Source organism: Odocoileus virginianus, chromosome 14, assembly GCF_023699985.2.
Source record: "Odocoileus virginianus isolate 20LAN1187 ecotype Illinois chromosome 14, Ovbor_1.2, whole genome shotgun sequence".
Classification (NCBI taxonomy): Eukaryota; Metazoa; Chordata; class Mammalia; order Artiodactyla; family Cervidae; genus Odocoileus; species Odocoileus virginianus.
The window spans coordinates 53,958,722-53,985,257 of record NC_069687.1 but is presented as its reverse complement, the minus strand read 5'-3'; the positions used below and the strand labels follow the sequence as shown (position 1 = coordinate 53,985,257).

Genomic DNA, 26,536 nt, shown 5'->3' with positions numbered 1-26,536 from the left:
TCACCCTATTTTTTGGAATAAAATGAAGATTTCAACTCTAGTAGTAGAAAAACCCCAGGACAGTTTGTCAGCGAAAGCTGAGATTTCTCTTTATAACACTTTATGCCCCAATGAATTACTCTCTTTTTTTTAGATTTTTCTACCAATAAAAAGTATTGTGAAAGCAGATTCTTATAATCTGTCAACATGATTGGAAGCCTAAGATAGTCCATAGAATGTGCTAACATACACATTTCTCTAAAAAAAAAAAAAGTGAGGAAAAAGATGCTAATATTAAGTTTTTTCGTATATTTGAAAATACTAAGATCAAAAGATAACTGAGACCTGCCGTGTTGCTTTCTAGATTTATGTGGGGCCCTGCTGGTTGCTTTTTAGAAGGAGAGGATGCTTGATTAGTGTTAACACTAGAAAGCTGAAAACCTGTCAAGCTTTACATAAAAAATTTGTTGCCTATGCCTATTTCCTGTTACAGTTTTGACATAGTGTCAGCATTTATTATACTTAAATAATATAAAAAACATTGCTCCCTAAACTCGCCACTATTCTTAAACAAAACAAAAATATATTTTATGGAATTTTTCCTTAAAAAATTACTCTTTTCTTTGCTCTCTCTCATTCTTTGCAACCAGAATATACAACTCCTCGTAAGCTTATTTCTAATCAACACAGATTCAGAGCATCCACTGAAGGAAACAATTAAATCAAATCATAACACTAGCTGATGTATTCTAGAAACAGAAAGGTATAAGATCAAGTCCCCAAGTCTGCTGCAGTTTCCAATTTACAAGACCTTCCATCTTCCATGTTATTTTGTGAATTTCCCAAACACATTCCTGCCTCAGACCCTTTGCATTTAATGTTTCCTGGAATATTGTTTTAAAGATATGTACATGAGTTATGTCCTCAGTTTTTTAACTCTCTGCTTCAGTGCCACCTTATCAGAGAGAATTTCTCTTAGTCTACCATTTAAAACAACTTCCCCCAACCTCCAGCTAACGACCATCTTAGTACCCTGCATTGTTTTTCTTCTTTCTCATCTCCAACTACAGTGAGCTCCATGAAAGCAGGGGCCTATTCTGTTTTCTGTACTGCATTATCTCCAGAGCCTAGATCATATGTGATACATAAAATATTTTTTTATATATAGTTACTGAATATAAAAAAAGACCCTTAAGGCCAGTTCTTGGTGCCTGGTTTTAAAAGTACTAATGATAATTTGTTATGTCCCCATAAGAAAGCCATCAAGGTCTAGATACCTTTCAGTTAGGGATTAGATTTGTTCAGAAGAAAGGCACAAGACCACTGGGTTGTAGGAAAACAGATTTTGGCTGAAAGAAAGAGCTGGATAATAATTGTGGTCATCTGAAAAGTATTTTATGTATCTTTCTGTAGATTATACAGAGTGTATGACCCCTATGGGGATAATTGAACAGGAAGTTTAAGCATTTTATGCAAATTATTTTATAATCTGACATCAGTTCTTTAAAGTGTATGATTCTGTATTGACTCAAAAATTAATAATTGAGCTTGGTTCTTCTGCACAATGCTGACATACAGATGTATCTATATGTTAACATCCTGAATCAGGGATTGGCAAATTGTGCCTGCTGGGTCAAATTTGACCCATCGCCTCTTTTTGTAAATAAGATTTTAGTCGAACACAGCCCTATCATTTACATATTGTCTATGTCTTCTTTAAAAAATGTAATGGCACATTTGAGTAGTTGTAACAGATGATATAGACTCCCCAAGTGGTGCTGGTGGTGAAGAACCCGCCTGCCAATGCAGGAGACAAGAGAAGCGAGTTCAGTCCCTGGGTCAGGAAGATCCCCTGGAGGAGGAAATGGCAACCCACTCCAGTATTCTTGCCTGGAGAATTCCATGGACAGAGGAGCGTGGTGGTACAGTCCCTGAGGTCACAACGAGTTGGACACATCTGAGCGACTAACACAATGTATATTGAAATATTTTAAAAAGGGGAAAGATTCCACTGGATTAGTACATTAGAAAAATAAAATGTTTGTTTATTTGTAAAATTTCCTGGGCATCTTTTATTTTGGTCAGTAACAAGGAGTCAGACACAGATCTCAAAGAACAGATACGACTGAAGCAACCGAGCACGCACACACACAACAGAGATTATACGGCCCACGAAGTCTGAAATATTTACTGTGTGGCCCTTGACAGAAGTGTGCCAATCTCTGCCCTTAGCCAATAAATTGCAAAATATAATCCAAGGAAACATATCTCTCAAGTACCAATACCATTACTATCATTTCCTCCTTTTTCTTCTCTTTTTTTTCTCATTATTCCTCTTCATCATCATTATCATCATCAACTGTAGTATCTGTGAAGATCCAACCATAATAATACGAACCTCTGAATATTTGAATTGAGGGAATTTAATGCAAAGGATTGGCTACATGAATAATGGAAGAGGCTGACAAGCCCATAGATCAGCATCAGCAGAAAGATACCACCCCTTCTACCAGAAAAACAGGAAGGAGGTAGTTTTATTACATGCTAGAGACTGAAATCACACAGCTGAATCTGGAACCATAGGATTGAGGGTAAGGGTGGCTATTTGATGTTGAAGCCACAAAAGTACTCTGCTTCTGCCTAAGATGCTGCCGGAGGTAGAGAAGAAATGAAATACCCTGGCTTCTCCCACTAGTGCCTTCTAGTGCCTGAACTCAACTAGAAGGCAACTGACAGAATCCTGTGAAATAGAGCCTGCAGATTTGTTCTCCTGAAATAAAGAGCAGACCAACAGGAGGGTGAGGAATGAGTCTAAGGATGCCTAGACCAAAGATCACGCAACTGCTAGTAGTTATTGAGTGCTACCACCATCAGGTGGCAAGCTCCAGGAGTTGGTTATGGACACAGAAGCCTGGCGCGCTGCAGTCCGTGGGGTCGCAAAGAGTCGGACGCGACTGAGCGACTGAACTGAACTGAGCCACTGCCAGGTACAGAACCAAACAGTTTACATAAATCCTCACCTACAGAGTAAATACTAGTATTATCCCTAGATTATAGATGAGACCTGGAAAGTTGAATACATTGCTGAAGGCGGTAAATGAAATAAATCAGTTAGAATCAAATCTGTCTTCTGTCTGAAAATTCATACTTTAACCCTCTCATTTTATAAATAAGAAAAAAGTAGTTAGAGCAGATAAACTTGCAGCTGGTAAAGACAAGGCTAGGTCTAGAACCCAAGTTACTCTTATTAGGTTTTTGTACGTTGTAAGAGCTAAAAACCTATGTTGTTATTGTAGCATTTACAGAGTCCGGTGGAAGCCCCCACTCAGATGAAGGCAGTGTCTTTGCACATTGAAACTATTACTAAGCAGACTGTAATAAAATATAATTTATTCAGTTGTAAATTGAGATTTCTAATTATAACCACCTCAAGAGTGGTGAGAGAACTTATAATAGATCTAGAGACCTCTGAACAGTGTGCCATGGAATAGGTACTTACTAAATGCTCAGAAAAACGTAAATATGTTTACTGTTAATATTTTTATTATGCTGACCCTGGGAGTGGTTATCACAAGAAAAGAATAAGTCAGAAATCTTATGAAATGTTATCCAAATATGTCATTAAACTAATCTTCTTTTGGACTTTTTACTTCTCTGCTGTTTAGGATGTTACAAGATGGTCAAGAATAGGATTTTTGTTTCTTTTTTGTTTTTTTTTTAAGTGAGTGTCCCTCAGCTTCATTTATTATTTCAGGGCTTTTTTTTTTTAAACCAATTTTTATCTGTGAAATGTTAACTTACATGCTTCTATACAGTTCCTTTCTTTCATCCAGGATGGCCTTTATCCAACTATTCCCAAAATTGACCTTTTCTTTTCTTTCCCCATGGCTTTACTTGGCTTAATTCTTTTTTTTTTTTTTTTTGGCCATGCTGGTTCTTAGTTGTGGCACACGGGATCTTTTGTTGCAGCGTATGAGATCTAGTTCCCTGAACCTGGCTCCCCTTGCATTGGGAATGTGCAGTCTTAACCATTGGACCACAGAGAAGTCCTGGCTTCATTCTTAATAGAAGTCTGTTTTCTTTCTTAAGCAGCTCAATTCCTATAATATTTTAATATTTTATAATGTTATAAAGAGTAAGTATGTATGACACTTTTATTATAATTCTTATGATGCACTCAAGATTTTCTTCCTCAACAAATATTTCCCTGATGCATTTGACACTTCAGTCTTTCACCTATATACAGCACCTGTAGACAACATAATGTGCTGTCATATACTTATTGCCTCAGATAGGATTGTAGTTTTTCCATTTTTATATTTTACTCCAAACAGATTGAAAGACATGCCTGGATGAAGTTTTTAGGTGGTTGAATACAAATTCTTAAGTATTGTGTGAAAACTTATATTTCTTTTCTTTCTTTCTTTCTTTCTTTTTTTTTTTTTTTTTGTATTTCAAATTACTTGTATTTGGTAAAATTGAGGATGTTTTCTTTAAAACTAGTCTTGCTGCATACAAAGCCACTGGTAACCTTGGTCATTTTCTGGGGTTTCCTGAAAATGTCTTGTAATGGGAAGCTTTTCTTTATTACAAAAACTAGCACACCATAAAACAAAAGATGGTGGAAGCATATCTTTCTAGTGTGATGCATTGCAAAGCCTATGTGAATAGTTCTTTTTCATTTTTTTTAAAGGGCAAATATGAAGGATAATTTGATAAGTAAAACCATTGGATTTAGCATTGCAGTGTCATATTTTAATGTGCAGAAAATATCTTAAAATGCAAGGCTCATAACAGAATGTAGACCTGCTGCCACTACTTTCAGAATCTGAGGCTTTAAACTTGATATGGTGGAATTTCAAACCTCAGTATATAGCAAGTAATGATGACCTTGCACATGTTTGAACATTGTAGCCTCATTATTTTTTGCACTTGATTTAAAGGACATTTGCAATGGACTGATCTCAGAAAACTGTATCAAGGAAATGTAGAGCTCTAAGGGAGGGTAGTAAAATGTCCTCAAAATGATCTCTGAGAATGTAACATATTTGTTCACAGTTGAGAATTTCATCTAATAACTTGTTTTGTTCTGTCATGTTTAAGGGAAATATTTTCTCCATCCCTGTTTCAAAAGTAATACTTAGTTTTTTAGATGCTACTGGTACAGAACGCTAAAAGATAAGTCAAATTAGGTCATATTTCCTTAACATTATGAGAAGTTCTATTTTTAATTCTTTGTGAACTTTAAGTTTAGGATGGCCCTAAATAATGTGTAATTTGGAATCTAGACCTAGCTAGATTGGCAAGATTTTCGTCTCTAAAAAACTTAGGTAGAAAAAGCTTTCCAATCTTTTAAAAACAAATAATCCTCTCTTCACTCTCTCAACATCCTTCTCTTCTCCAACAACCAACACATGCACACGTTCTGAAAATTTTATTTTCCGTGATGTAAATAGATTAAATGTAAATCTTAATAAGTCCAAATTCCTTGATTTAAAGGTGTTTAGACTTGAGGCCTAGGATTTTGCCCAGTTCATTCCACATCTCAAAATATGGTTTTTGTCAGGACTAGACAGTAAACAGCTATAGTAGTTGAGATCCAAACCACAATTAATAGTGCTGAATGTCATGTTACAAACCTGCCTCTTGATTTCTTAAAATAAAGAGCTGGGAGTAGTTGTGGCAACTGGACTTTTCAAATACTGTTACCAAAAAGGATTTTGTGTTTTAGTTTCTTCACCTAGTTTTTACATCTGTTTATAAGGAGATACCTAATTAAATTGATTGATTGCAAAGTGGACTATGATATGCATCTGAGTGTAAAGTTATATGGAAACTGTCTAACACTTAACTTTGTTTAAATTACTTCAGTTATTTCTTCTGTGGCTAAGATTACAATTCAGACACTTCAGTCAGAATACTGGTTGTAAAACAGTAAAGCAAATGCCAGAATTATAGCCCAAGGATAAGGGAGTGAGCTAATGTGTTGGGAGTTCAGACATTTTTAATTATAGGGGCATTGTCCCTTGGTTTTGGTATTTTTCAAAAATCATGCTGTTTATTATTTTATTTTATTTTAGCCTTGTCCTTTGGGGGCCCGAGATTTTCGAGAGAAACAATGTGCAGACTTTGACAATATGCCTTTCCGTGGAAAGTATTATAACTGGAAACCCTATACTGGAGGTAATGTATAACCTGGCAGAGTTTTCATTATGGTTGAGAGCTTTGCAAATATAAGAGAATATATAAATACATACAAACATACCCATACATTCATATACAGACTAATAAAAATTAATGTTTACAAATCAAAGCAGGAAAGTGCTCTAGTACTAAAAAGGTCTCCTGTTTTATTAATAGTTTCCCTGTAGTAAAGTTAATATGTTAGTACAAATGATCAGAAATCATTTTTTAAAACCTAATTCTATTTAGATACAGAGTTCCTAGAAAGGGTGTAAATCCAAATATTTCTGAATTCTTGAGACTTCCTTGAGGTGTATAGACATAATTTATAATTATCAAATATTTGGAAATGTCACCCTGATATAAATCAGCTCAAAAGAAGCTAAGAAAATGTGTTTCTCTCTTGGCCAAAGGCCAAGAATCTTTTTTTTTTTTTAATGTTGGCTATTATTTTTATTGTTATTTTTATTGTTAATCCAGCCCTTTGAATGGAAGGCCAAGGATCTTTACACAGGTGATTATTGTTCTTTTTTAGGGAAACATGTTTTGCTCTAATTTAGGCAAGCATCAGACCTAATTGCTCGGTAAGCACAAGTTTTCTTATGCTCCCAAAGCACAAACTAAAATTTGTTCAAATTTTCTCTTAGAAAAATAAAATGTACTCTTTAAAAAAACTTTTATTTATTGTTTTTCCAACATCTTACTTTTTTTTCTCTCTTGGCTATACCATGCAGCTAGGGGATTTTAGTTCCTCAAGCAGGGATTGAACTCAGGCCCCAGCAGTGGGAGTGCTGAGTCCTAACCACTAGACCACCAGGAAATTCCCTCAACATCCTACTCTGAAAACTTTCCAACACAGAGCAATGTTAAAATAATTTTTCAGTGACAACTGTATATGTACCACCAAGATTCTATCATTAATATTTTAATATACTTACTACATGTCTAGTCATCTCTTTATCCATTCAATTTATTCTGTTTTTCAGGTGCATTTCAAAGTAAATTATAGTCATCAGTATACTTTCCTCTCTAAATACTTCAGCATGCATAAGATTAACTGCAGTTCAATATTTATTTTTCTTTTGAGGGAAGATTATGTACAATGAAGCACACAGATCTTAACCTACCTAACTGTACTTTCCCTGAGTTTTGACAAACACGTGCACCTATAAAACCTTACTGAGTTATAGAACTTTACCACTGCCTCCAAAATTCTCATAGTCCTCATCCTTCTTATTCAGCAACTGGCTCCACCTACTTACAAGAGACAACCAGTTCTAACTTTTTTTCCCCTATCAATTAGTTTTGTCTGTTAGAACTTTGTGTAAATAAAATCATGCCATATTTACTCTCATGTAAGGCTTCTCTAAGCCTGATGTTTTTGAGATCCATCCATATCATTGCAAATGTAATTAGTTCATTCTTTTTTATTGCTGAGCAGTATTCCATTGTACTAACCAGTTTGTTTTTCCATTCTGCTATTGATGGAAACCTGTATTGTTTCTAGTTTTCAGCAGCTATCAATAAGCTGCTTAAACATTTGTGTATGTCTTCTTACGGGCATAGTTTTCATTTTTCTTAGGTAAATATTTAGGGGTGGGATTGCTAGGCCATAGGATAGCTGTGAGTTTAGTTTTAAAAGAAACTTGCAGATGTTTTTCCAAAGTACTGTACCAAACACTCTCCTACCAGCAATGTATGAGAGTTCTGTTTGCTCCTCACGCTTGCCAGCATTTGGTGTTCGCAGTCTTCTTTTGGGTCTATTATAATGTTGTCTCAATGAAGTTTTAATTTGTGTTTTCTGACTGTTGAATGTGTTGAGCACATTTTCATGTGCTTATTGAGCATTTCTATATCTTCTCTTATAAAATGTTTGTTCGAACCCTTTGCTTATTTTTGAATTGGATATTTATCTTTTTATTTTCAAGTGGTTCATTTATAAATTTTATAAGTATTTTCTCATAGCTTAGGGGAAAATATTTCTTTACTTTTACTTTATTTTTCATTATGTTTTAAATAATATTTTGGATGAATATAAGATTTTAATTTTGATGACTTCTAATTTTTTAGCTTTTAAACATTTTATAGTCATTGTGTTCTCTGTCCTGTCCTAGAAATCTTTGCCTCCCTTAACTCAGGAAGATATTTTTTTATGTTTCTTTTAAAACCTTATGTTTTTGGTCTTTAGATCAACACTCTAAAAATAACTTGGGGGTATGATATATATTTGTAGTATATTTACAGACTCTGTTTTGTTTCATTGATGTATTTGTCAGTCCTATCCTGGTGTCATACTGACTTAATTACTTTAACTGTATAGTCTTGAACATAGGTAGTATAAGCTTTTCTACTTGGGTCTTTTTTTCAAGAGCTCTTTGGATATTCTAAGGGTTTTGCATTTCCACATAAGTTTTAGAGTCAGTTGTTAATTTTTACAGAAGGACATGTTGGACTTATGATTGTTGTCCTGTTGAATCTATGCATCAATAGAGGGTGAACTACTATGCTAACTATTGAATTTTCCAGTTTATGAACATGGTATCTCTCTCCATGTTTTACTTAACTTCTCTCAGCTGTGTTTTATAGTTTTAGGTTTAAGGTCATGCACATCTTCTAGTAAATCTTTTCCTGAGCAATTTATGATTTTGACAGTATTGTAAATAAAGATTTAAAATTTTTCATTTTCAATAGTTTGCTCTAATATATACAAATAAGATTGATTTTTATATATTAACTTACATATTCTGTGACCCTTCTAAATTTCCTTACAAGTTCTAATAGTTGTTTTGTAGATTGTTTAGAATTTTCTTGGTAAGTTGTCATGCTATCTGGAGATAGGTACTATTTTTTTTCCCAATCTTTTGCCTTTTTATTTTATTTTCTTCCCTTAATTAACTGACTTGGCCCTTCAGTACAGTTTATGCATGTGTCAATTTTATGTGTTTTCTTCTTTATTCTGTTAATAGAGTGACTTAGTTGATAGATTTTATAATGCCAAACCAACATTTGCTTTTCACATTAAACCCCAGGTGTTGATGACCTTTTTTATATGTTATTGGGCTTAATAGCTTATATTTAATTAAGGATGTTTGCATCTATCTTCATAAGGAATATTTATTTGTAAATTTTTTCTTGTCATGGTTTTGACAAGTTTTGGTGTCAAAGTTAATCTGGCTTCCAGAAATAGAATTCTTATTTACTTTGAAAGTGTTCGTAGGGTTGATAATATTTCCTCCTTAGAACAGATTTTACTAATTAAACCATCCAGGCTCAGTATTTTCTTTGTGAAAAGAATTTTTTTTTTTATTTTAAACTCAACTCCATTAATAGATACAGAGTTATTCACATTTTTTATTTTTATGTCCGTTTTTGAGTTTGTCTTCAGGAAATGTATGTTACTTCCATGTTGCCAATTTATTGGCAGAAAACTATCATAACATTCTCTTATTATCCTGTTTAATATCTGTAGGATCTGTAGTGATATATACTGTTGTATTTCTGATATTGATGATACGTATCCTCTCTCTTTTTCTTGATCAGTCTTGCTTGAAGTTTATCAATTTTATTACTCTTTTCAAAGGAAAAAAAGTTTTTATCCTTTTTTCTAATTAGTTTTTCGCTCTTATTATTATTTTGGTTGAGGGGTTTATTTTGCTATCTTGCATTCCCAAAATTCTATTTATTTTTATTTCCTTCAGTTAAAAATATTTTTTTATTTAAATTGTGATTTCTTCTTTGGCCCATGTATTATTTAAAGCTATGTTATTTTTATTTCTAAATAATTTAAAATTTTCTAGATTCTTTGGTTATTGATTTATAATTTATTTATATTATGATCAGTAATAGTCTACATGATTTAAATTTTTAAAATTAGTTAAAATTTGTTTTATGATACAGCTTCTTGTCCAGTTTGATGAATGTTCTATGTATACTTGAAAAGGATGTATTTTCTCCAATTTTTGGATATTGTATTCTATATGATCATCATGTCAAGTTGACATAATATTGTTCAGGTCTTTTATATAATCCTTATGATTTTCTTTTGCTCTGGTTTTTTAATTAGTTCCTGAGAGAAGTGTCTTAAAATCTTCAAGTATTCTACGGCTTTTCTTTTTATGTGTGGTTGAAGGTTTTGCTTCATGTATTTTGAATTGCTTTTATTAGATACATATACATTTGGGATTGTTTTTGTCTTACTGTAGAAGTAAGTCTCTGAAATAGTTCACAGATTTAATCACTAGCATCTTGATAATTGTGTGCTTAGTAAATTAACCCTAAATTCATAATGAGCTTTAAATGAAGGTAACTGATAATGTGAACTTCAATTCAATCATCTTAAATCCCTTCTTGAAATAGTAACATTACCTCTTCTAAAAACCTATTGTAGTGGAGGAAGCTGAACACATCTTCAACAATAAAAGAAGAATAAATTTATTTGTATTATTATCATATAGCATAGTGGGCTAAGGAATATACCATAGCATTTATATGTCCTGCCTATCAAATACTGCCTTACATAATTAATGCTAAAATTGTATAAATAAAAGACTCAGGTTCTCTGTTTAAAACCTGATGCATGAAAACTGCATTAAATTCCAAAGCATTGCAATAAAGAGATGGGGAAAGAACTATATTGGGTAGTAATGAAAAAAAATTCCCAGTAAGATCTGTGGAAATTTAGAGCAATTTTATTCACAAGAATCTTATAAAAATAAATATAATACCTTGATTATCAGTTCAGGAAGAAATTATTTTATTTATTACTTGTTATTTCTGTGCTTAGTAGAGCAAAATGTATCATTAACCTAAGCCTAATAATAACATTATAAGTTATATAGACGTTCTATAGCCTGTACACATTGAAAATGGAAGAAAACATGGAATTCAGCCAGAAGTTGTAAACTGGCAGTTCAGGAACCGTTTTTACTTATATACATGTTTTAAATTCCACAGTATTTTTGAAAACTTTAGATGAGTTGCCAAGAAGAGTTTATAGTTTTAAAATCTAGGTTTTTATCTTCTCTTGAAAAAACAGAAGGTCTGGCAATATTGGGCCGTCTTCTTACATGCCAAACGTCAACAGTGATCTCCTCTAATGGATTGTTCTCTCTTATTGCCTCCTCTACTCAGCTGGCTTCTCTTTTACTTCACTCTGTAGAGATCTGGCTTCTACCTTCACTAAGACCTAGGCATGTCATCTTCCTGCCTAATTTTCTTGTTTAGAACTAGTCTCTTTTTATTTCAAAGATAAATTTTATAAGGTCATTATAATAAGACCAAAGCAAGAGTTCAAAAGAAAGCATTTTAAAATAATTATGTATTTATTAATAGCTTTTTTATGTGTAGTTTTGAATAAAATAAATTCATATTTATTGCTGCTTTTCCAGTATACTGAGAAGTTATGATATGCACTCTGCTTATTTTTTAAATTGCTACTATTTATATCTATTTTTACCTGTTTCACATCAACCTTGAAAAATACATACAACCATTGAAATACAGATTTCAGTGACAAAAATGCTTGAGTTACTATATGCATTTATTCACAGTATAAAATTAGGTTTTTATTCATTTATTTATTTTTAGATTTTTAATTAAAGTTTATTTTTAAGTTTTTATTCAGTTTATTTAAGATAAAATACATATGATGCTATGCAATATTTCTTTAATTTATTGATCTCATAGAATTATTCAAATTTAATATATTTTTATCTTTGATTTAATGATCTCATAAGAATTTATCTCCATGCTAAAGCCATATTCATGGAATATATTTATTTATTTATTTATTTATTTATTTTATGTTTTTAATTTTTACTTTTTGGCAGCACCAGGCGGCATGTGGGACCTTAGTCCCCCAACTTAACCTGCGCCCCCTACAGTGGAAGCACAGAGTCTTAAACTCCAGCTGTGAGGGAAGCCCCTGATATTTTTAAAGCAGGTTTAAGTTTGATTTTACAATTACCGTATCTCTGCCTGAAGTACCAGTTTTTGTATCATCTTCAGTAACAAGTGATATCATTTGCATAAATTTGTATTTGTCTTACGAGGTCATTCTCAAGGTCTTCTTAAGCTTTTTTTTTTTTTAGTTTTTAAAAATTGCTTTTATTTCCTCCATTTCTTTTCAATATTTACTTACCTCCACTATGATCCCTTTTGACCTGAAATATATTGAAAATATATATGGGAAATACCTGAAATTTTAAAACCATAATATTACTCAGCAGATCCTCCGTCAAGTTGCACAAGCAATGCAAATAAACATGAAATTTTAGCAAAGAAAGCGATAGAATAGAGAGTGATGTCTATATCAATCATAAATTTGCCATGGATAATATTGAATCACTGTTCCTTAGGAACACTCCATTTACTTTCTTCTACTGTCTCTCCATTTATTACTCTTCCAGGTGGGGTAAAACCTTGTGCATTGAACTGCTTGGCTGAAGGTTACAATTTCTACACTGAACGTTCCCCTGCGGTGATTGATGGGACTCAGTGCAATGCGGATTCACTGGATATCTGTATCAATGGAGAATGCAAGGTTGCTCAGATTTTGAATCTCACTCCATTTTTGTCGGGGTTTTTGAGGCTGTTATATTTTTTTCTCAGATAGTAGCTCCTAATTAATACTGTGCTAATTTTTAATACAAAGAGCAGTATTCTGGACTCATTTGATTTTCTATAAGAAATGTACACAGTTAAAGGTAGAATTATCCATTCACAAGCACCTTGCAAATGTGATTTATTCTGGTGTTCTAGTTAGAGGAATTGCTAGAGCTATGAAAATATTTTGGAATTTAATTTTCATTATTCTTATGTTCTGTTTATAAACAAGATGATAGCAAAAGAGAAGGAATGAGGATTCAATTCTTATTTGTATGGCCACTGTGTGTTCTCAATGAAAGAATATTTGATGTATTTCATAGCAAAATATTTCCTCAAAATGTAAAATAGCTATGCTCTGCTCATTTTGTCTTCTTTCGAAGCATTTATAGTGGTTTTCATTATAGAATTAGTCTTACCTTTTTAAAGCGTTTACTTCAGAGAATTGGCCAGACCAGTCAGTTGGAAATTGCAGGAGCAAATCCATGGTGTTTTCCTAGAACTGTGTATGAATCTTATCGTAAGAAAAGCCACAAAAGCCACTATTCTCTTAACTTTTTTCCTTGTCTGCTTTTGTTTTACCTTAAAGATAAGTATAAACTGAATGCCAGAAACTGAGAAAGATAAGATTTAAAAACAAAGAAAAACCACTGTCTACTTTAATTAATGTTATAATTTCTTGCAAATTCTGTCTTTATTAACTTGCCTCCAAATGTACCTTATGTATCAGATGATACAGTGTGTGTGTGTGTGTGTGTGTGTGTGTGTGTGTGTGTGTGTATTTACGTATTTACTTGAAGAAAAACTTGTTTCTGGGATAGTATAAAAATGTTTTTCAGATAAAAAAGACCCTGGCACAGGTTATATTCCGAGACTACATGCCTAGTATTAATGGCTAAAAGACAAGTTACAAATAAAGTGCCAAAATTTGCCAAAAATATAGATACAAATTGTATTTCTATGATTAAATGCAAAACAGAAAGGTAGACTTTCAGATTCTAAAATTACATGTTTGCATCTTTTTCTTTATGATAATTTTATTCAGTTGATGGAAACAGGTATTCACTTGTAGGGATTTACCTAGGCACCAATTCCACAGCTAGTCTTTGACATTAATACTAACAATTGGATATCCTAAAGGGTCAGTGGTTTAGAAAGGGCAAACCATAATGCTCAGTAAACACTCTTGTTGTTATCACCCATGTTGTATAGGACCATATGCCATTTTTCTTAATTAATTGAGGTTATAAATAAGAGCCCATTGCCAACAAATTATAATATTTTAAGAATTGAAGCATGGTATCTATAAATGAAGAAGAAATCTAGTCTAGAAATGTAGGTATACATTCCTGGGGAATCAGAATATTTTTCTTTCAAATTATGTGTTGAGAAATCCTGGCTAGAATTAGCAGAGAATGAAGGTAGAAGCGGTTCACGTTTCCTGTTTAGACCTCCTTTGCTGGAAAGGCAAGTGGACAAGTAGGCTGCACTCGTTTGACTAGTGGGTCCAGAGTTCCTGCTTTTGGCACACTGAATATTCTTCTCTGTTTTCAGCACGTAGGTTGTGATAATATTTTGGGATCCGATGCTAGGGAAGATAGATGTCGAGTCTGTGGAGGGGATGGAAGCACATGTGATGCCATTGAAGGGTTCTTCAATGATTCGTTGCCCAGAGGAGGTGAGTGTGTAGAAAGAACTCTTCCTCACACCTCTGGTGTACTTGAAATAGACAAATTACTTGATTTCCCCCTTATTTTAAAAATTTCTTTATTTAAGCAGACAGTGATTTCTCCCCAAATTGCATTCAATCTTTTAAGTACTAAATGTGGCTTCAGATTAGTTGTTTTAAGGAAATATTATTCCATTTCTACTTGGCTTCATTTAGTAATGTTTCTTTAAGATGGGAATTCCCATAGAGCCTGTGTTGAGGAAGAAAAAAAAAGGCATGAACCAATATTATATGTTTTGAGGCTTTGAAGATATTTTGAGATGATTTAGAGAAAAATAATACTCTAGATGTATTCATGAACCCAAAGGGGAATTTACTCATTACTTATAATTTATAAAGTGCATAGAAAGAATGGAAGAATAAGGAAACTTAACTGCTGACTGGTTACTAAACACTCATTTTCTGATGCAAGCTCCAGATGCTGCTTATTACTGGTAATCTTCTGTGTTCCAGGCTATATGGAAGTAGTGCAGATACCAAGAGGCTCTGTTCACATTGAAGTCAGAGAAGTTGCCATGTCAAAGAACTATATTGGTAAGTAGCATATTTTGCTAGATTTTAAATTTTAATGAGGAAAAGCAGCACAGGAAAAGACATACTGCTTTGAGGTAGAACACTTTGGTGTTAAAAAAGAAGTTGCACATGAAAGAACTAAACAAAAAATTAGCAGTTTACACCTTACTCTTTACGGGTGGTTTGATTTTTAAAAAACAATTTGCATAAAATAAAATGAATTCTTTGTAAGTGTATAGTTCAGTTCATTTCTTTTTTATTGCCAAATGGCCTTCCACTGTATGAATATACCATCATTTATTTATCCACTCATTTGTTGATGGATATTTGAATCTTTGCTGTCTTCAACTATGATGAATAAAACTTCTTTGCACATTCACAGACAAGCTATATATGGACATGTATTTTAATTTCTCCTGGATAAAAAGCCTAAGAGTGAAATATCTGGTCATGTGATAAATATATGTTTAACCTATTAAGAGTGCTTCCTGGTGGCTTGGAAGTAAAGAATCTGCCTGCCAATGGAGGAGACATGAGTTCAATCCCTGGATCTGCAATATTCCCTGGAAAAGGAAATGGCAATCCACCCTAGTATTTTTGCCTGGAAAATCCCATTGTCAGAGGAACCTGGCAGGCTATAATGAGGTCACGAAAGAGTTGGACATGACTTAGTGACTAAACAAAAACAAACAAGAAAACCTTATAAGAAATTGATTGAATTAACTGTTTTAAAAGTGATTGTATCATTTATATTCCCACCAGGAATGTAAAAGAGTTCCAGTTGTTCTATGTCCTCATCAATTCTTGGCATTGTCAGTCTTTTTAACTGTACCCATAGAGAGATTTTTTGTGTGTGAAGTACCTAAACAAATATTTTACCTATTTACTTTTTTAAAATTTATAAAGTTGTAAGTTATTTATAAATACTAGCTATAAATCCCTGCTCAAGTATATGTTTTATGAATATTTTCTTCTAGTCTGTGGCTTGTTCTTAATTGTGTCTTTTAGTTTTGATAAGATATAATGTGTAAATTTTTTTATGGTTTGTGCCTTCACATCTTACCTTAAAATTTTTTCCTACCCTAAGGTTGCAAAGACTGTCTTCAGTGTGTCTTAAATAAATTATGAGTTTAGCTTTTACATTTAGATATTTGGTCCATTTTGAATCTTTATGTAAGGTATGAAGTAAGGATTTAGGTTAAATTATTTTCACATAGATATTCAATTGCTGTAGCACATTTATTTAAGACAATTGTTTCCCCCTTCAACTACCTTGACATTTCTGTGAGAGGTCAATCTCACATAACTGTATGGGTCTGTTGATGTTCCCTCCCCTTAAACCAAAACCACATTGTATGTTAATAGAGATGTCCATTAAGTCTTGAAAATAAGAAGCATTAGGTCTTCAAATTTGTTCTTTCTCAAAATTATTTTAGCTTCACTGCTGCTGCTAAGTCGCATCAGTAGTGTCTGACTCTGTACCATCCCATAGACGGCAGCCCACCAGGCTCCTCCGTCCCTGGGATTCTCCAGGCAAGAACAATGGAGTGGGTTGCCATTTCCTTCTCCAATGCATGAAAGTGAAAAGTGAAAATTGAAAGTGAAGTTGCTCAGTCATGTCCGACTCTTAGCGACCCCATGGACTGCAGCCTACCAAGCTCCTCTGTCCATGGGATTTTCCAGGCAAGAGTACTGGAGTGGGTGCCATTGCCTTCTCCATTTGCTTCACTAGGTCCCTTACATTTCTATGTACTTTTTTGAATCAACTTGTTAATTTCTACAAAATGAGATTATTTGGGATCTATAGATCAATTTGGGGAGAATTGATATCTTACAAATATTGTCTTCCACACATGTTAGCCCAGTGTTCATTACAGCACCATTTACAATAGCCAGGACATGGAAGCAACCTAGATGTCCATCAACAGATGAATGGATAAAGAAGTTGTGGTACATATACACAATGGAATATTACTCAACCATAATAAGAAATGAATTTGAGTCAGTTCTAGTGAGGTGGATGAACCTAAAGTTTGTTATACAGAGTGAAGTAAGTCAGAAAGAGTAAAACAAATATTGTATATTAATGCATATATATAGAATCTTTAGAAAACTGGTACTGATGAACCTATTTGTAGGGCAACAATAGAGATACAGACATAGAGAACGGACTTATGGACACAGTGGAGGAAGGAGAGGATGGGACAAATTGAGAGGGTAGCACTGATACATACATCTTACCAGTGTATGTATGTAAAATAGGTAGCCAGTGGGAATTTGCTGTATGATGCAGGAAGCTCAACCCAATGCTTCTTGACAACCTAGAGGGGTGGCATGGGGTGGGAGATATGAAGGAATTTCAAGAAAGAGAGGACATATATATATACCTATGATTCATTCATGTTGATGTATGGCATAAACCAACACAGCATTGTAAAGCAGTTATCCTCCAATTATAAATAAACTGTGAAGCCTGGTGTTTTCTGTGTGGGAAGTTTTTAATTAAAAATTCAGTTTTTGTAATAGCTATAAAGTTGTTGAAATTATTGGCTTAATCTTTGTGTAATATTACCTAATTATCCTCTTTGAATGCCTGTAGGATCCACAGTGATAGCTCTTCTCTCATTCTTCACATTGGTGATTGGTGTCTTCTTTTTCTTAATCATTCTAGTATTCTTTCAGTTCAGTTCAGTCGCTCAGTCGTGTCAGACTCTTTGCGACCCCATGAATCACAGCATGCCAGGCCTCCCTGTCCATCACCAACTCCCAGAGTTTACTCAAACTCATGCCCATCGAGTCGGCAATGCCATCAAGCAATCTCATCCTCTGTCATCCCCTTCTCCTCCTGCCCCCAATCCCTCCCAGCATCAGGGTCTTTTCCAATGAGTCAACTCTTCACATGAGATGGCCAAAGTACTGGAGTTTCAGCTTCAGTGTCAGTCCTTCCAATGAACACCCAGGACTGATCTCCTTTAGGATGGACTGGTTGGATCTCCTTGTAGTCCAAGGGACTCTCAAGAGTCTTCTCCAACACCATAGCTCAAAAGCATCAATTTTTTGGCCCTCAGCTTTCTTCACAGTCCAACTCTCACATCCATACATGACCACTGGAAAAACCATAGCCTTGACCGGACAGACCTTTGTTGGCGAAGTAATGTCTCTGCTTTTTAATATGCTATCTAGGTTGGTCATAACTTTCCTTCCAAGGAGTAAGCGTCTTTTAATTTCATGGCTGCAGTCACTACTGCAGTGATTTTGGAGCCCCAAAAAATAAAGTCTGACACTGTTGCCACTGTCTCCCCATCTATTTCCCATGAGGTGATGGGACCAGATGCCATGATCTTAGTTTTCTGAATGTTAAGCTTTAAACCAACTTTTTCACTCTCCTCTTTCACTTTCATCAAGAGGCTTTTCAGTTCCTCTTCACTCTCGGCCATAAGGGTGGTGTCATCTGCATATCTGAGGTTACTGATATTTCTCCCAGCAATCTTGATTCCAGCTTGTGCTTCTTCTAGCCCAGCATTTCTCATAATGTACTCTGCATATAAGTTAAATAAGCAGGGTGACTATATACAGCCTTGACGTACTCCTTTTCCTATTTGAAACCAGTCTGTTGTTCCATGTCCAGTTCTAACTGTTGCTTCCTGACCCGCATACAGGTTTCTCAAGAGGCAGGTCAGGTGGTCTGTATTCCCATCTCTTTCAGAATTTTCCACAGTTTATTGTGATCCACACAGTCAAAGGCTTTTGCATAGTCAATAAAGCAGAAATAGATGTTTTTCTGGAACTCTCTTGCTTTTTCGATGACCCAGCGGATATTGGCAATTTGATCTCTGGTTCCTCTGCCTTTTGTAAAACCAGCTTGAACATCTGGAAGTTCACAGTTCACATATTGCTGAAGCCTGGCTTGGAGAATTTTGAGCATTACTTTACTAGCGTGTAAGATGAGAGCAATTGTGTGGTAGTTTGAGCATTCTTTGGGATTGCCTTTCTTAGGGATTGGAATGAAAACTGACCTTTTCCAGTCCTGTGGCCACTGCTGAGTTTTCCAAATTTGTTGGCATACTGAATGCAGCACTTTCACAGCATCTTCTTTCGGGATTTGAAATAGCTCATCTGGAATTCCATCACCTCCACTAGCTTTGTTCATAGTGATGCTTTCTAAGGCCCATTTGACTTCACATTCCAGGATGTCTGGCTCTAGGTGAGTTATCACACCACTGTGATTATCTGGCTTGTGAAGATCTTTTTTGTACAGTTCTTCTGTGTATTCTTGCCACCTCTTCTTAATATCTTCTGCTTCTGTTAGGTCCATACCATTTCTGTGCTTTATCGAACCCATCTTTGCCTGAAATGTTCCCTTGATATCTCTAATTTTCTTGAAGAGATCTCTAGTCTTTCCCATTCTGTTGTTTTCCTCTATTTCTTTGCATTGATCGCTGAGGAAGGCTTTCTTATCTCTCCTGGCTAATCTTTGGAACTCTGCATTCAAATGGGAATATCCTTCCTTTTCTCCTTTGCTTTAGTATTCCATAAATTATTTAGTGTTCTGTAAATGTCAATTAGATTAAATTGATTAGTAGTTTTTGTTTATTAGTTTTATTGTCTTTTCAAAGAACTGGCTTTTGATTTAATGACTTTCCTATTATTTCTCCATTTTCCATCATATTGATTCCCATTCTTCTCTTTATTATCTCTTTATTGTTATTTCTTCTCTTTATTATCGTGTGAGTCACACAAAGTGATTCAGTTTGTGTTTAATTTGTTATTTTTCTATCTTATCAAGATGGAAACTTAGATTATTGATTTTTAAAGTCTGTTTTCTACTCTAAAATAAACAGTTTGCACTATAAATTTCCCTATAAGCATTGCTTTAACTTCATCCCATATACTTTTGATATGTTGTTTTCTCATTAACACTCAGTTTAAAATGTTTTCTTATTTACCATAAATCATGGCTTAAAAGGTATTATTCCATTTCTAAATATTTGGGGGGACTCCAGATGTCATTTTTCATTTTTATTTTAATTTAATTTTGTATGATTTTAGTTCTTTTGTTGAGGTTTGTTTTATGTCCCAGAGCATAGACTCTTTTAGTGAATGTTCCATGTGCCCTTGAGAAGAATATGTATTATGGTGGTATTAGATTTAGTATTCCAGAAATGTCAATTAGATTAAATTGGTTCATAGTTTTGTTGAAGTCTTGTACATTTTTTTTTTATTTTCTGCCTGTTTGTTTCAGCAAATACTGAAAGATTCATGTTAAAATGTCCAACTGGAATTGTGGATTTGTTTATTTCTCCCATTAGTTTGTAAGGTTTTGCTGCATTTATTTTCAAACTTTGTTGTTAGGTGTGTAGACATTCAAGATTGTTAGATTTTATTAATGTATTGAACATTTTATCATTATCCTATATTCTTCTTTATTTCTGATGGTATTCTTTGATCCACATCTGTTTTGACTGGTACTAATCTAGCAACTCAGATTTCTTCTATTAGTGCTTGCATAGTAAATTCTGTTCATCCACTTTTCATATGTAGGTGTTTATGAACCTTAAATATGTTTCTTCTAGGCAACATGTTGTTTGATTCTCACTTCTTATGGTATCTAACAGTCTTTGGTTTTTCAAATACAATCTCTGTATGCAGGGGCTTGACAAACTTTTTCTGTAATGGGCCACACGTGGTAAATATTTCCAACTTTATAGGACATGAAGACTTTATCTCAGACAGCTATGTCTGAATCATTTGTATTTTGTAGGATTATTAAAATCATTGGATTTAAGTCTGTCATGCTGTTTTTCTATTCTGTCCTTGTATTTTCCCCTTTATTCTCCTTTTATTTTTTCTTTTTGTTTTATCAAATGTGTTTTGGTATTACAAGTAATGGACTTCTCTGGTGGCTTAGGCAGTAAAGAATCAGCCTGCAGTGCAGGAGACCTAAGTTCAGTTCCTGGGTCGGGAGGATCTTCTAGAGAAGGGAATGGCTGCCCATTCAGTATTCTTGCCTGGAAAGTCCCATGGACAGAAGAGTCTGGCAGGCTACAGTCCATGAGCTCCCAAAGAGTCGGACACAACTGAGCGACTAAGCGCACACACACACAATGACTTATTAGTTATATTGCTTTGTTCTATTTAAATAGTAGTTGCTCTAGAATTTACAAAATGCATCTTTATTACAATATACCTTCAAATAATATTACAACATTTATGTATGATACAAGACTCTTACAACAGATTACTTCCATTGTATTCCACATTCCTTTGTGTTGTTTTTTAAAAGCACATTTTACTTCTTTGTATGTTATAAACACAATACATTGTTGTTATTTTTTATTTAAAGAGTCAGTTACTCTTTTAAAAAATTTAAAATAAGAATTATTTTCTGTTTACCTACATATTTACTGTATCTGTCATACCTTCTTTCTTTGTGTTGACCTGAGCATCCATCTATAATATATATATATATATATATATATATATATATCTTCCAGTTTTTTTCACTAGATTTGTTTTCCCTTAAAGTTCTTGAGTATATTTATAATAGTTGTTTGAAAGTTATTTTCTACTGATTCTATAATTTCTGTCATTTCTGAGTCTCTTGCTTTTACTTGGCTTTCTTGGTTTAGACCATATTTTCCTCCTCCTTGCCATTTGTAGTAGTTTTTCATTAGATATTGTACATTGTGAATGTTTTCTTACTGAGAGTGTGGATTTTTTTATTGTTTTTTTTTCCTTTGATGTGTTAAGTAACTTGTAGGTGAGCTTGGTCTTTTTGAGGCTTGTTTTTGAGCATTGTTGAGATGAGTCCAGAGTAGCCTTTATTCCAGAGTTGCTCGGCCCCACTAAGAAGGCATTATTCTCTGATGAATGCCCTAGTGCTTGAAACTTCTGAATTCTTGCTCTAGAAATTTTTCTGCTTATGATTATCTAGTATTAGGGTGGGGAGGTCTGGCCTCATGGAATTTTATCCTGTGTATACATAAACTACTATTCAGTAACAGATTCCCTCCTTTTACTCTGATTTTCTGGTTCTGCAAATTCCAGCTATTTTAGCCTTCCTAGTTTCTGATCTTTGTCTCCTAACTCAATGAGACCACCATGTTCTGCTTTGGTTCTCCTGGTCTACACAGACAGAAAGTGCCTCCAGTCAGAAAGGAAGGGAAATGATATGACTCACTTTGTGTTCCTTTTTGCGTGTCACAGCCCTTCACCATCCTGGCCAGTGTCTAAAAACAATTGCTTCATATATTTCATGAGTTTTCTAGTTGTTTATAATTGGAGGGCAAGCCCAGTCCCAGTTATTTCCCATGTAAGAAAATGGAAATTCTGTTTATTTGATGTTTGATTCCTTGAGATGGATGTAGACTCTGTTATGGCCCTTATGAGTTCTTACTCCCCTTAAAATATCACCTCTTTTTCCTTAAATCTTTAAAAAATAAGACTATATCTAGACTGTACCTTTAGATAGAATATCAGTATCATCAGACTCTTCCTTTCTTTGTTTAAGAAGACTTTTTTATTTTTACAGCATAATTTTAGATTCCTTTGTGCAACAGAAGAATCAAAACAAAAATAAGACTTCTAACATCAGATGTTTTACCTTTGATAATTCTCTGTCCGTAATGCCACATCCTCCTCACATCCTCCTCCCTTAGCAAATTTTTGTTCAGTCCTTCACATGTTTGGTGTTGCTCTGAAATACATTATGATACTAGCAAAGGTGACTTAGGATTCCTAATCTGAGTAGATAAGAAAATGGAAAAGTGAAAGCTTAAATTGAAGGAGAATTCAAAGCTGCTAGATGTCTTGTTTTTATTTTTGTTTTCACTGTTTTGTATTGTGCAGATTCAGATATACTTATATTTGTTGTTGTTAATCACTCAGTCATGTCTGACTGTTTGCAACCCCATGTACTTCATCATGCCAGGCTTTCCTGTCCTTCACTATCTCCTGGAGTCTGCTCAAACTCATGTCCATTGAGTCAGTGATACCATCCAAACATTTCATCCTCTGTCACCCCCTTCTCCACCTGCCCTCAATCTTTTCCTGGCATCTGGGTCTTTTCTAATGTGTCAGCTCTTTCTGGTCAAAGTATTGGCACTTCAGCTTCAGCATCAGTCCTTCCAATGAATATTCACAGTTGATTTCTTTTAGGATTGACTGGTTTGATATCCTTGCTGTCCAACGGACTCTAAAGAGTCTTCTCCAACACCACATTTCAAAAGCATTAATTCTTCAGGGCTCAGTCTTCTTTATGGTCCAGCTGTCACATCCGTACATGGCTATTGGAAAAACCATAGCTTTTACTAGACGGACTTTGTGGACAAAGTGATGTCTCTGCTTTTTAATACGTTGTCTAGGTTTGTCATAGCTTTTCTTCCAAGGAGTAAGTGTCTTTAATTTCATGTCTACATTCAGCAGCTACAGTGATTTGGGGTCCCAAGAAAGTAAAGTCTGTCACTGTTTCCATTGTTTCTCCGTCTATTTGCCATGAAGTGATGGGACCAATTGGCATGATCTTAGTTTTTTGAATGTTGAGTTTTAAGCCAACTTTTTCACTCTTCTCTTTCACTTTTATCAAGAGGTTCTTTAGTTCCTCTTCACTTTCTGCCACTAAGGTGGTGTCATTTGCATATCTGAGGTTATTAATATTTCTCCCAGCAATCTTGATTCCAGCTGTACTTCATCCACCTCAGCATTTCATATGATGTACTCTGCATATAAGTTAAATAAGCAGGATGACAGTATACAGCCTTGATGAACTCCTTCCCCGATTTGAAACCAACCTGTTGTTTCATGTCTGCTTCTAACTGTTGCTTCTTGACCTGCATACAGGTTTCTTAGGAGCCTGGTCAGGTGGTCTGGTATTCCCATCTCTTGAAGAATTTTCCACAGTTTGTTGTGATCCACATAGTCAAAGGCTTTAGCGAAGTCAGTGAAGTAGAAGTAGATATTTATATGGAATTCTGTTGATCCAACAGATGTTGGCAATTTGATCTCTGGTCCTCTGCCTTTTCTAAATCCAACTTGTACATCTGGAAGTTCTCAGATCATATTCTTTGAAACCTCGTTTGAAGGATTTTGAGCATTACCTTGCCAGCATGTGAAATGAGCACAGTTGTATGGTGGTTTGAGCTTTCTTTGGCATTGCCCTTTTTTGGGATTGCAATGAAAACTGACCTTTTCCAGTCTTGTGGCCACTGCTGAGTTTTCCAAATTTTGCTGCCATATTGAGCATGGTACTTTAACAGCATCATATTTTAGGATTTGAATTAGCTCTGATGAAATGCCATCACCTCCTCTAGCTTTGTTCATAGTGATGCTTCCTAAGGCTCACTTGACTTCATAATCACAGGATGTCTATCTCTAGGCAAGTGATTACACCATGGTGGTTATCTGGGTCATTAAGACCTTCTTTGTATAATTGTTCTATGTATTCTTGCTACCTCTTCTTAATCTCTTCAGCTTTGTTCAATTCAGTTCAGCTGATCAGTCGTATCCAACTCTTTGCAACCCCATGGACTGCAGCACGCCAGGCTTCCCTGTCCATCACCAACTCCTGGAGTTTTCTCAAGCTCATGTCCATTGAGTCAGTGATGCCATCCAACCATCTCATCCTCTGTTGTCCCCTTCTCCTCCCGTCTTCAATCTTTCCCAGATCAGGGTCTTTTCAAATGAGCCAATTCTTTGCATCAGGTATACTTTGCCAAAGTATAAGAGTTTCGGCTTCAACATTAGTCCTTCCAATGAATATTCAGGACTGATTTCCTTTAGGATGGACTGGTTGGATCTCTTTGCAGTCCAAGGGACTCTCAAGAGCCTTCTCCAACACCACAGTTCAAAAGCATCAATTCTTCAGTGCTCAGCTTTCTTTATAGTCCAACTCTCAACACCCATACATGACTACTGGAAAAACCATAGCTTTGACTAGACAGACTTTTGTTGGCAAAATAAAGCTGTCTATGTTGGTCATAACTTTTCTTCCAAGGAGTCAGCGTCTTTTAATTTCATGGCTGCAGTCACTATCTGCAGTGATTTTGAAGCCCCCCAAAAATAATGTCTGTCACTGTTTCCACTGTTTTCCCATCTATTTACCATGAAGTGATGGGACCAGATGGCATGATCTTAGTTTTTTGAATGTTGAGTTTTAAGCCAACTTTCCCTCTCCTCTTTCACATTCATCAGAGGCTCTTTAGATCTTCTTCTCTTTCTGCCTTAAGGGTGGTGTCATCTGCATATCTGAGGTTATTGATATTTCTCCTGGCAGTTTGATTCCAGCTTGTGCTTCATCCAGCCCAGCGTTTCTCATGATGTTACTCTGCCTATAAGTTAAATAAGCAGAGTGACAATATACAGCCTTGACGTACTCCTTTCCCTATTTGGAACCAGTCTGTTGTTCGACGTTACATTCTAACTGTTACTTCCTGACTTGCATACAGATTTCTCAAGAGGGAGGTCAGATGGTCTGATAGTCCCATCTCTTTCAGAATTTTCCAGTTTGTTTTGATTCAGCTTAGTTAAGTCCATACAATTTATGTCCTTTATTGTGTCCATCTTTGCATGAAATGTCCCCTTGATATCTTTTACTTTTCTTGAAGAGGTCTCTAGCCTTTCTCATTTTATTGTTTTCCTCTATTTCTTTGCATTATTCACTTAAGAAAACTTTATCTCTCCTTACTATTCTTTGGAACTCTGAGTTCAGTTGGGTATATGTTTCCCTTTCTCTTTTGCCTTTTCCTTCTCTTCTCTTCTCAGCTATTTGTAAGGCCTCCTCAGACAGCCATTTTGCCTTCTTGCATTTCTTTTTCTTGGGGACAGTTTTGGTCACTGCCTCTTGTACATTGTTACAAACCTCTGTCCATAGTTCTTCAGGCACTCTATCTATCAGATCTAATCCCTTGAATCTATTTGTCGCTTCCACTATATAATCATAAGGGATTTGATTTAGGTCACACCTGAATGACCTAGTGGTTTCCCCTATTTTCTTCAATTTAAGTCTGAATTTTGCAATAAGGAGTTCATTATCTGAGCCACAATCAGCTCCCAGTCTTGTTTTTGCTGACTGTATAGAGCTTCTCCATCTTTGGCTGCAAAGAATATAATCAATCTGATTTCAACATTGACCGTCTGGTAATGTCCATGTGTAGAGTCGTCTCTTGTGTTTTTGGAAGAGGGTGTTTGCTATGACCAGTGTATTCTCTTGACAGAACTCTGTTAGCCTTTACCCTGCTTCATTTTGTCCTTATATTGCCTAGGTAATTTTGGTGTTTCAAATGAGACAGAATCACTGTGATAGTTGAAAATAAAAAATTTTAAATATAAGACAAATTTGAGACTAATTTTTAGCTAGCATGTTCCTGTCTCCAAAGTTTAGACTTTTTTTGACAGTCAAATGAATTTACAACATATTTGAAGTCAAGAAGGTACAGATATATTTTCCAGGCAGTTAGGGATTAGAGAATGAAAATGATCTATACTCCTAAGGATAAGTGGTAGATTTCCAGAGTCAGAGACTCTGCACCATGA

At 34.8% G+C, this 26,536-nt stretch overlaps 1 protein-coding gene across 6 annotated transcripts in view; it reads left to right on the top strand.

Annotated features, from left to right (window-relative positions):
• The window catches only part of ADAMTS6 (ADAM metallopeptidase with thrombospondin type 1 motif 6), a 288,202-nt gene that overhangs the window by 200,895 nt on the left and 60,771 nt on the right, over positions 1–26,536 (top strand). For all 6 annotated transcript variants that reach the window (XR_011491254.1, XM_070476750.1, XM_070476751.1 and 3 more), the window contains 4 exons: positions 6,060–6,162; positions 12,570–12,703; positions 14,320–14,443; positions 14,948–15,028. Coding sequence is in view for 5 of the 6 variants with exons in the window: in XM_070476750.1 (XP_070332851.1) it covers positions 6,060–6,162; positions 12,570–12,703; positions 14,320–14,443; positions 14,948–15,028 (442 nt within the window). In the remaining variant the exon portion in view is untranslated. The remainder of the gene's footprint in view (positions 1–6,059; positions 6,163–12,569; positions 12,704–14,319; positions 14,444–14,947; positions 15,029–26,536) is intronic.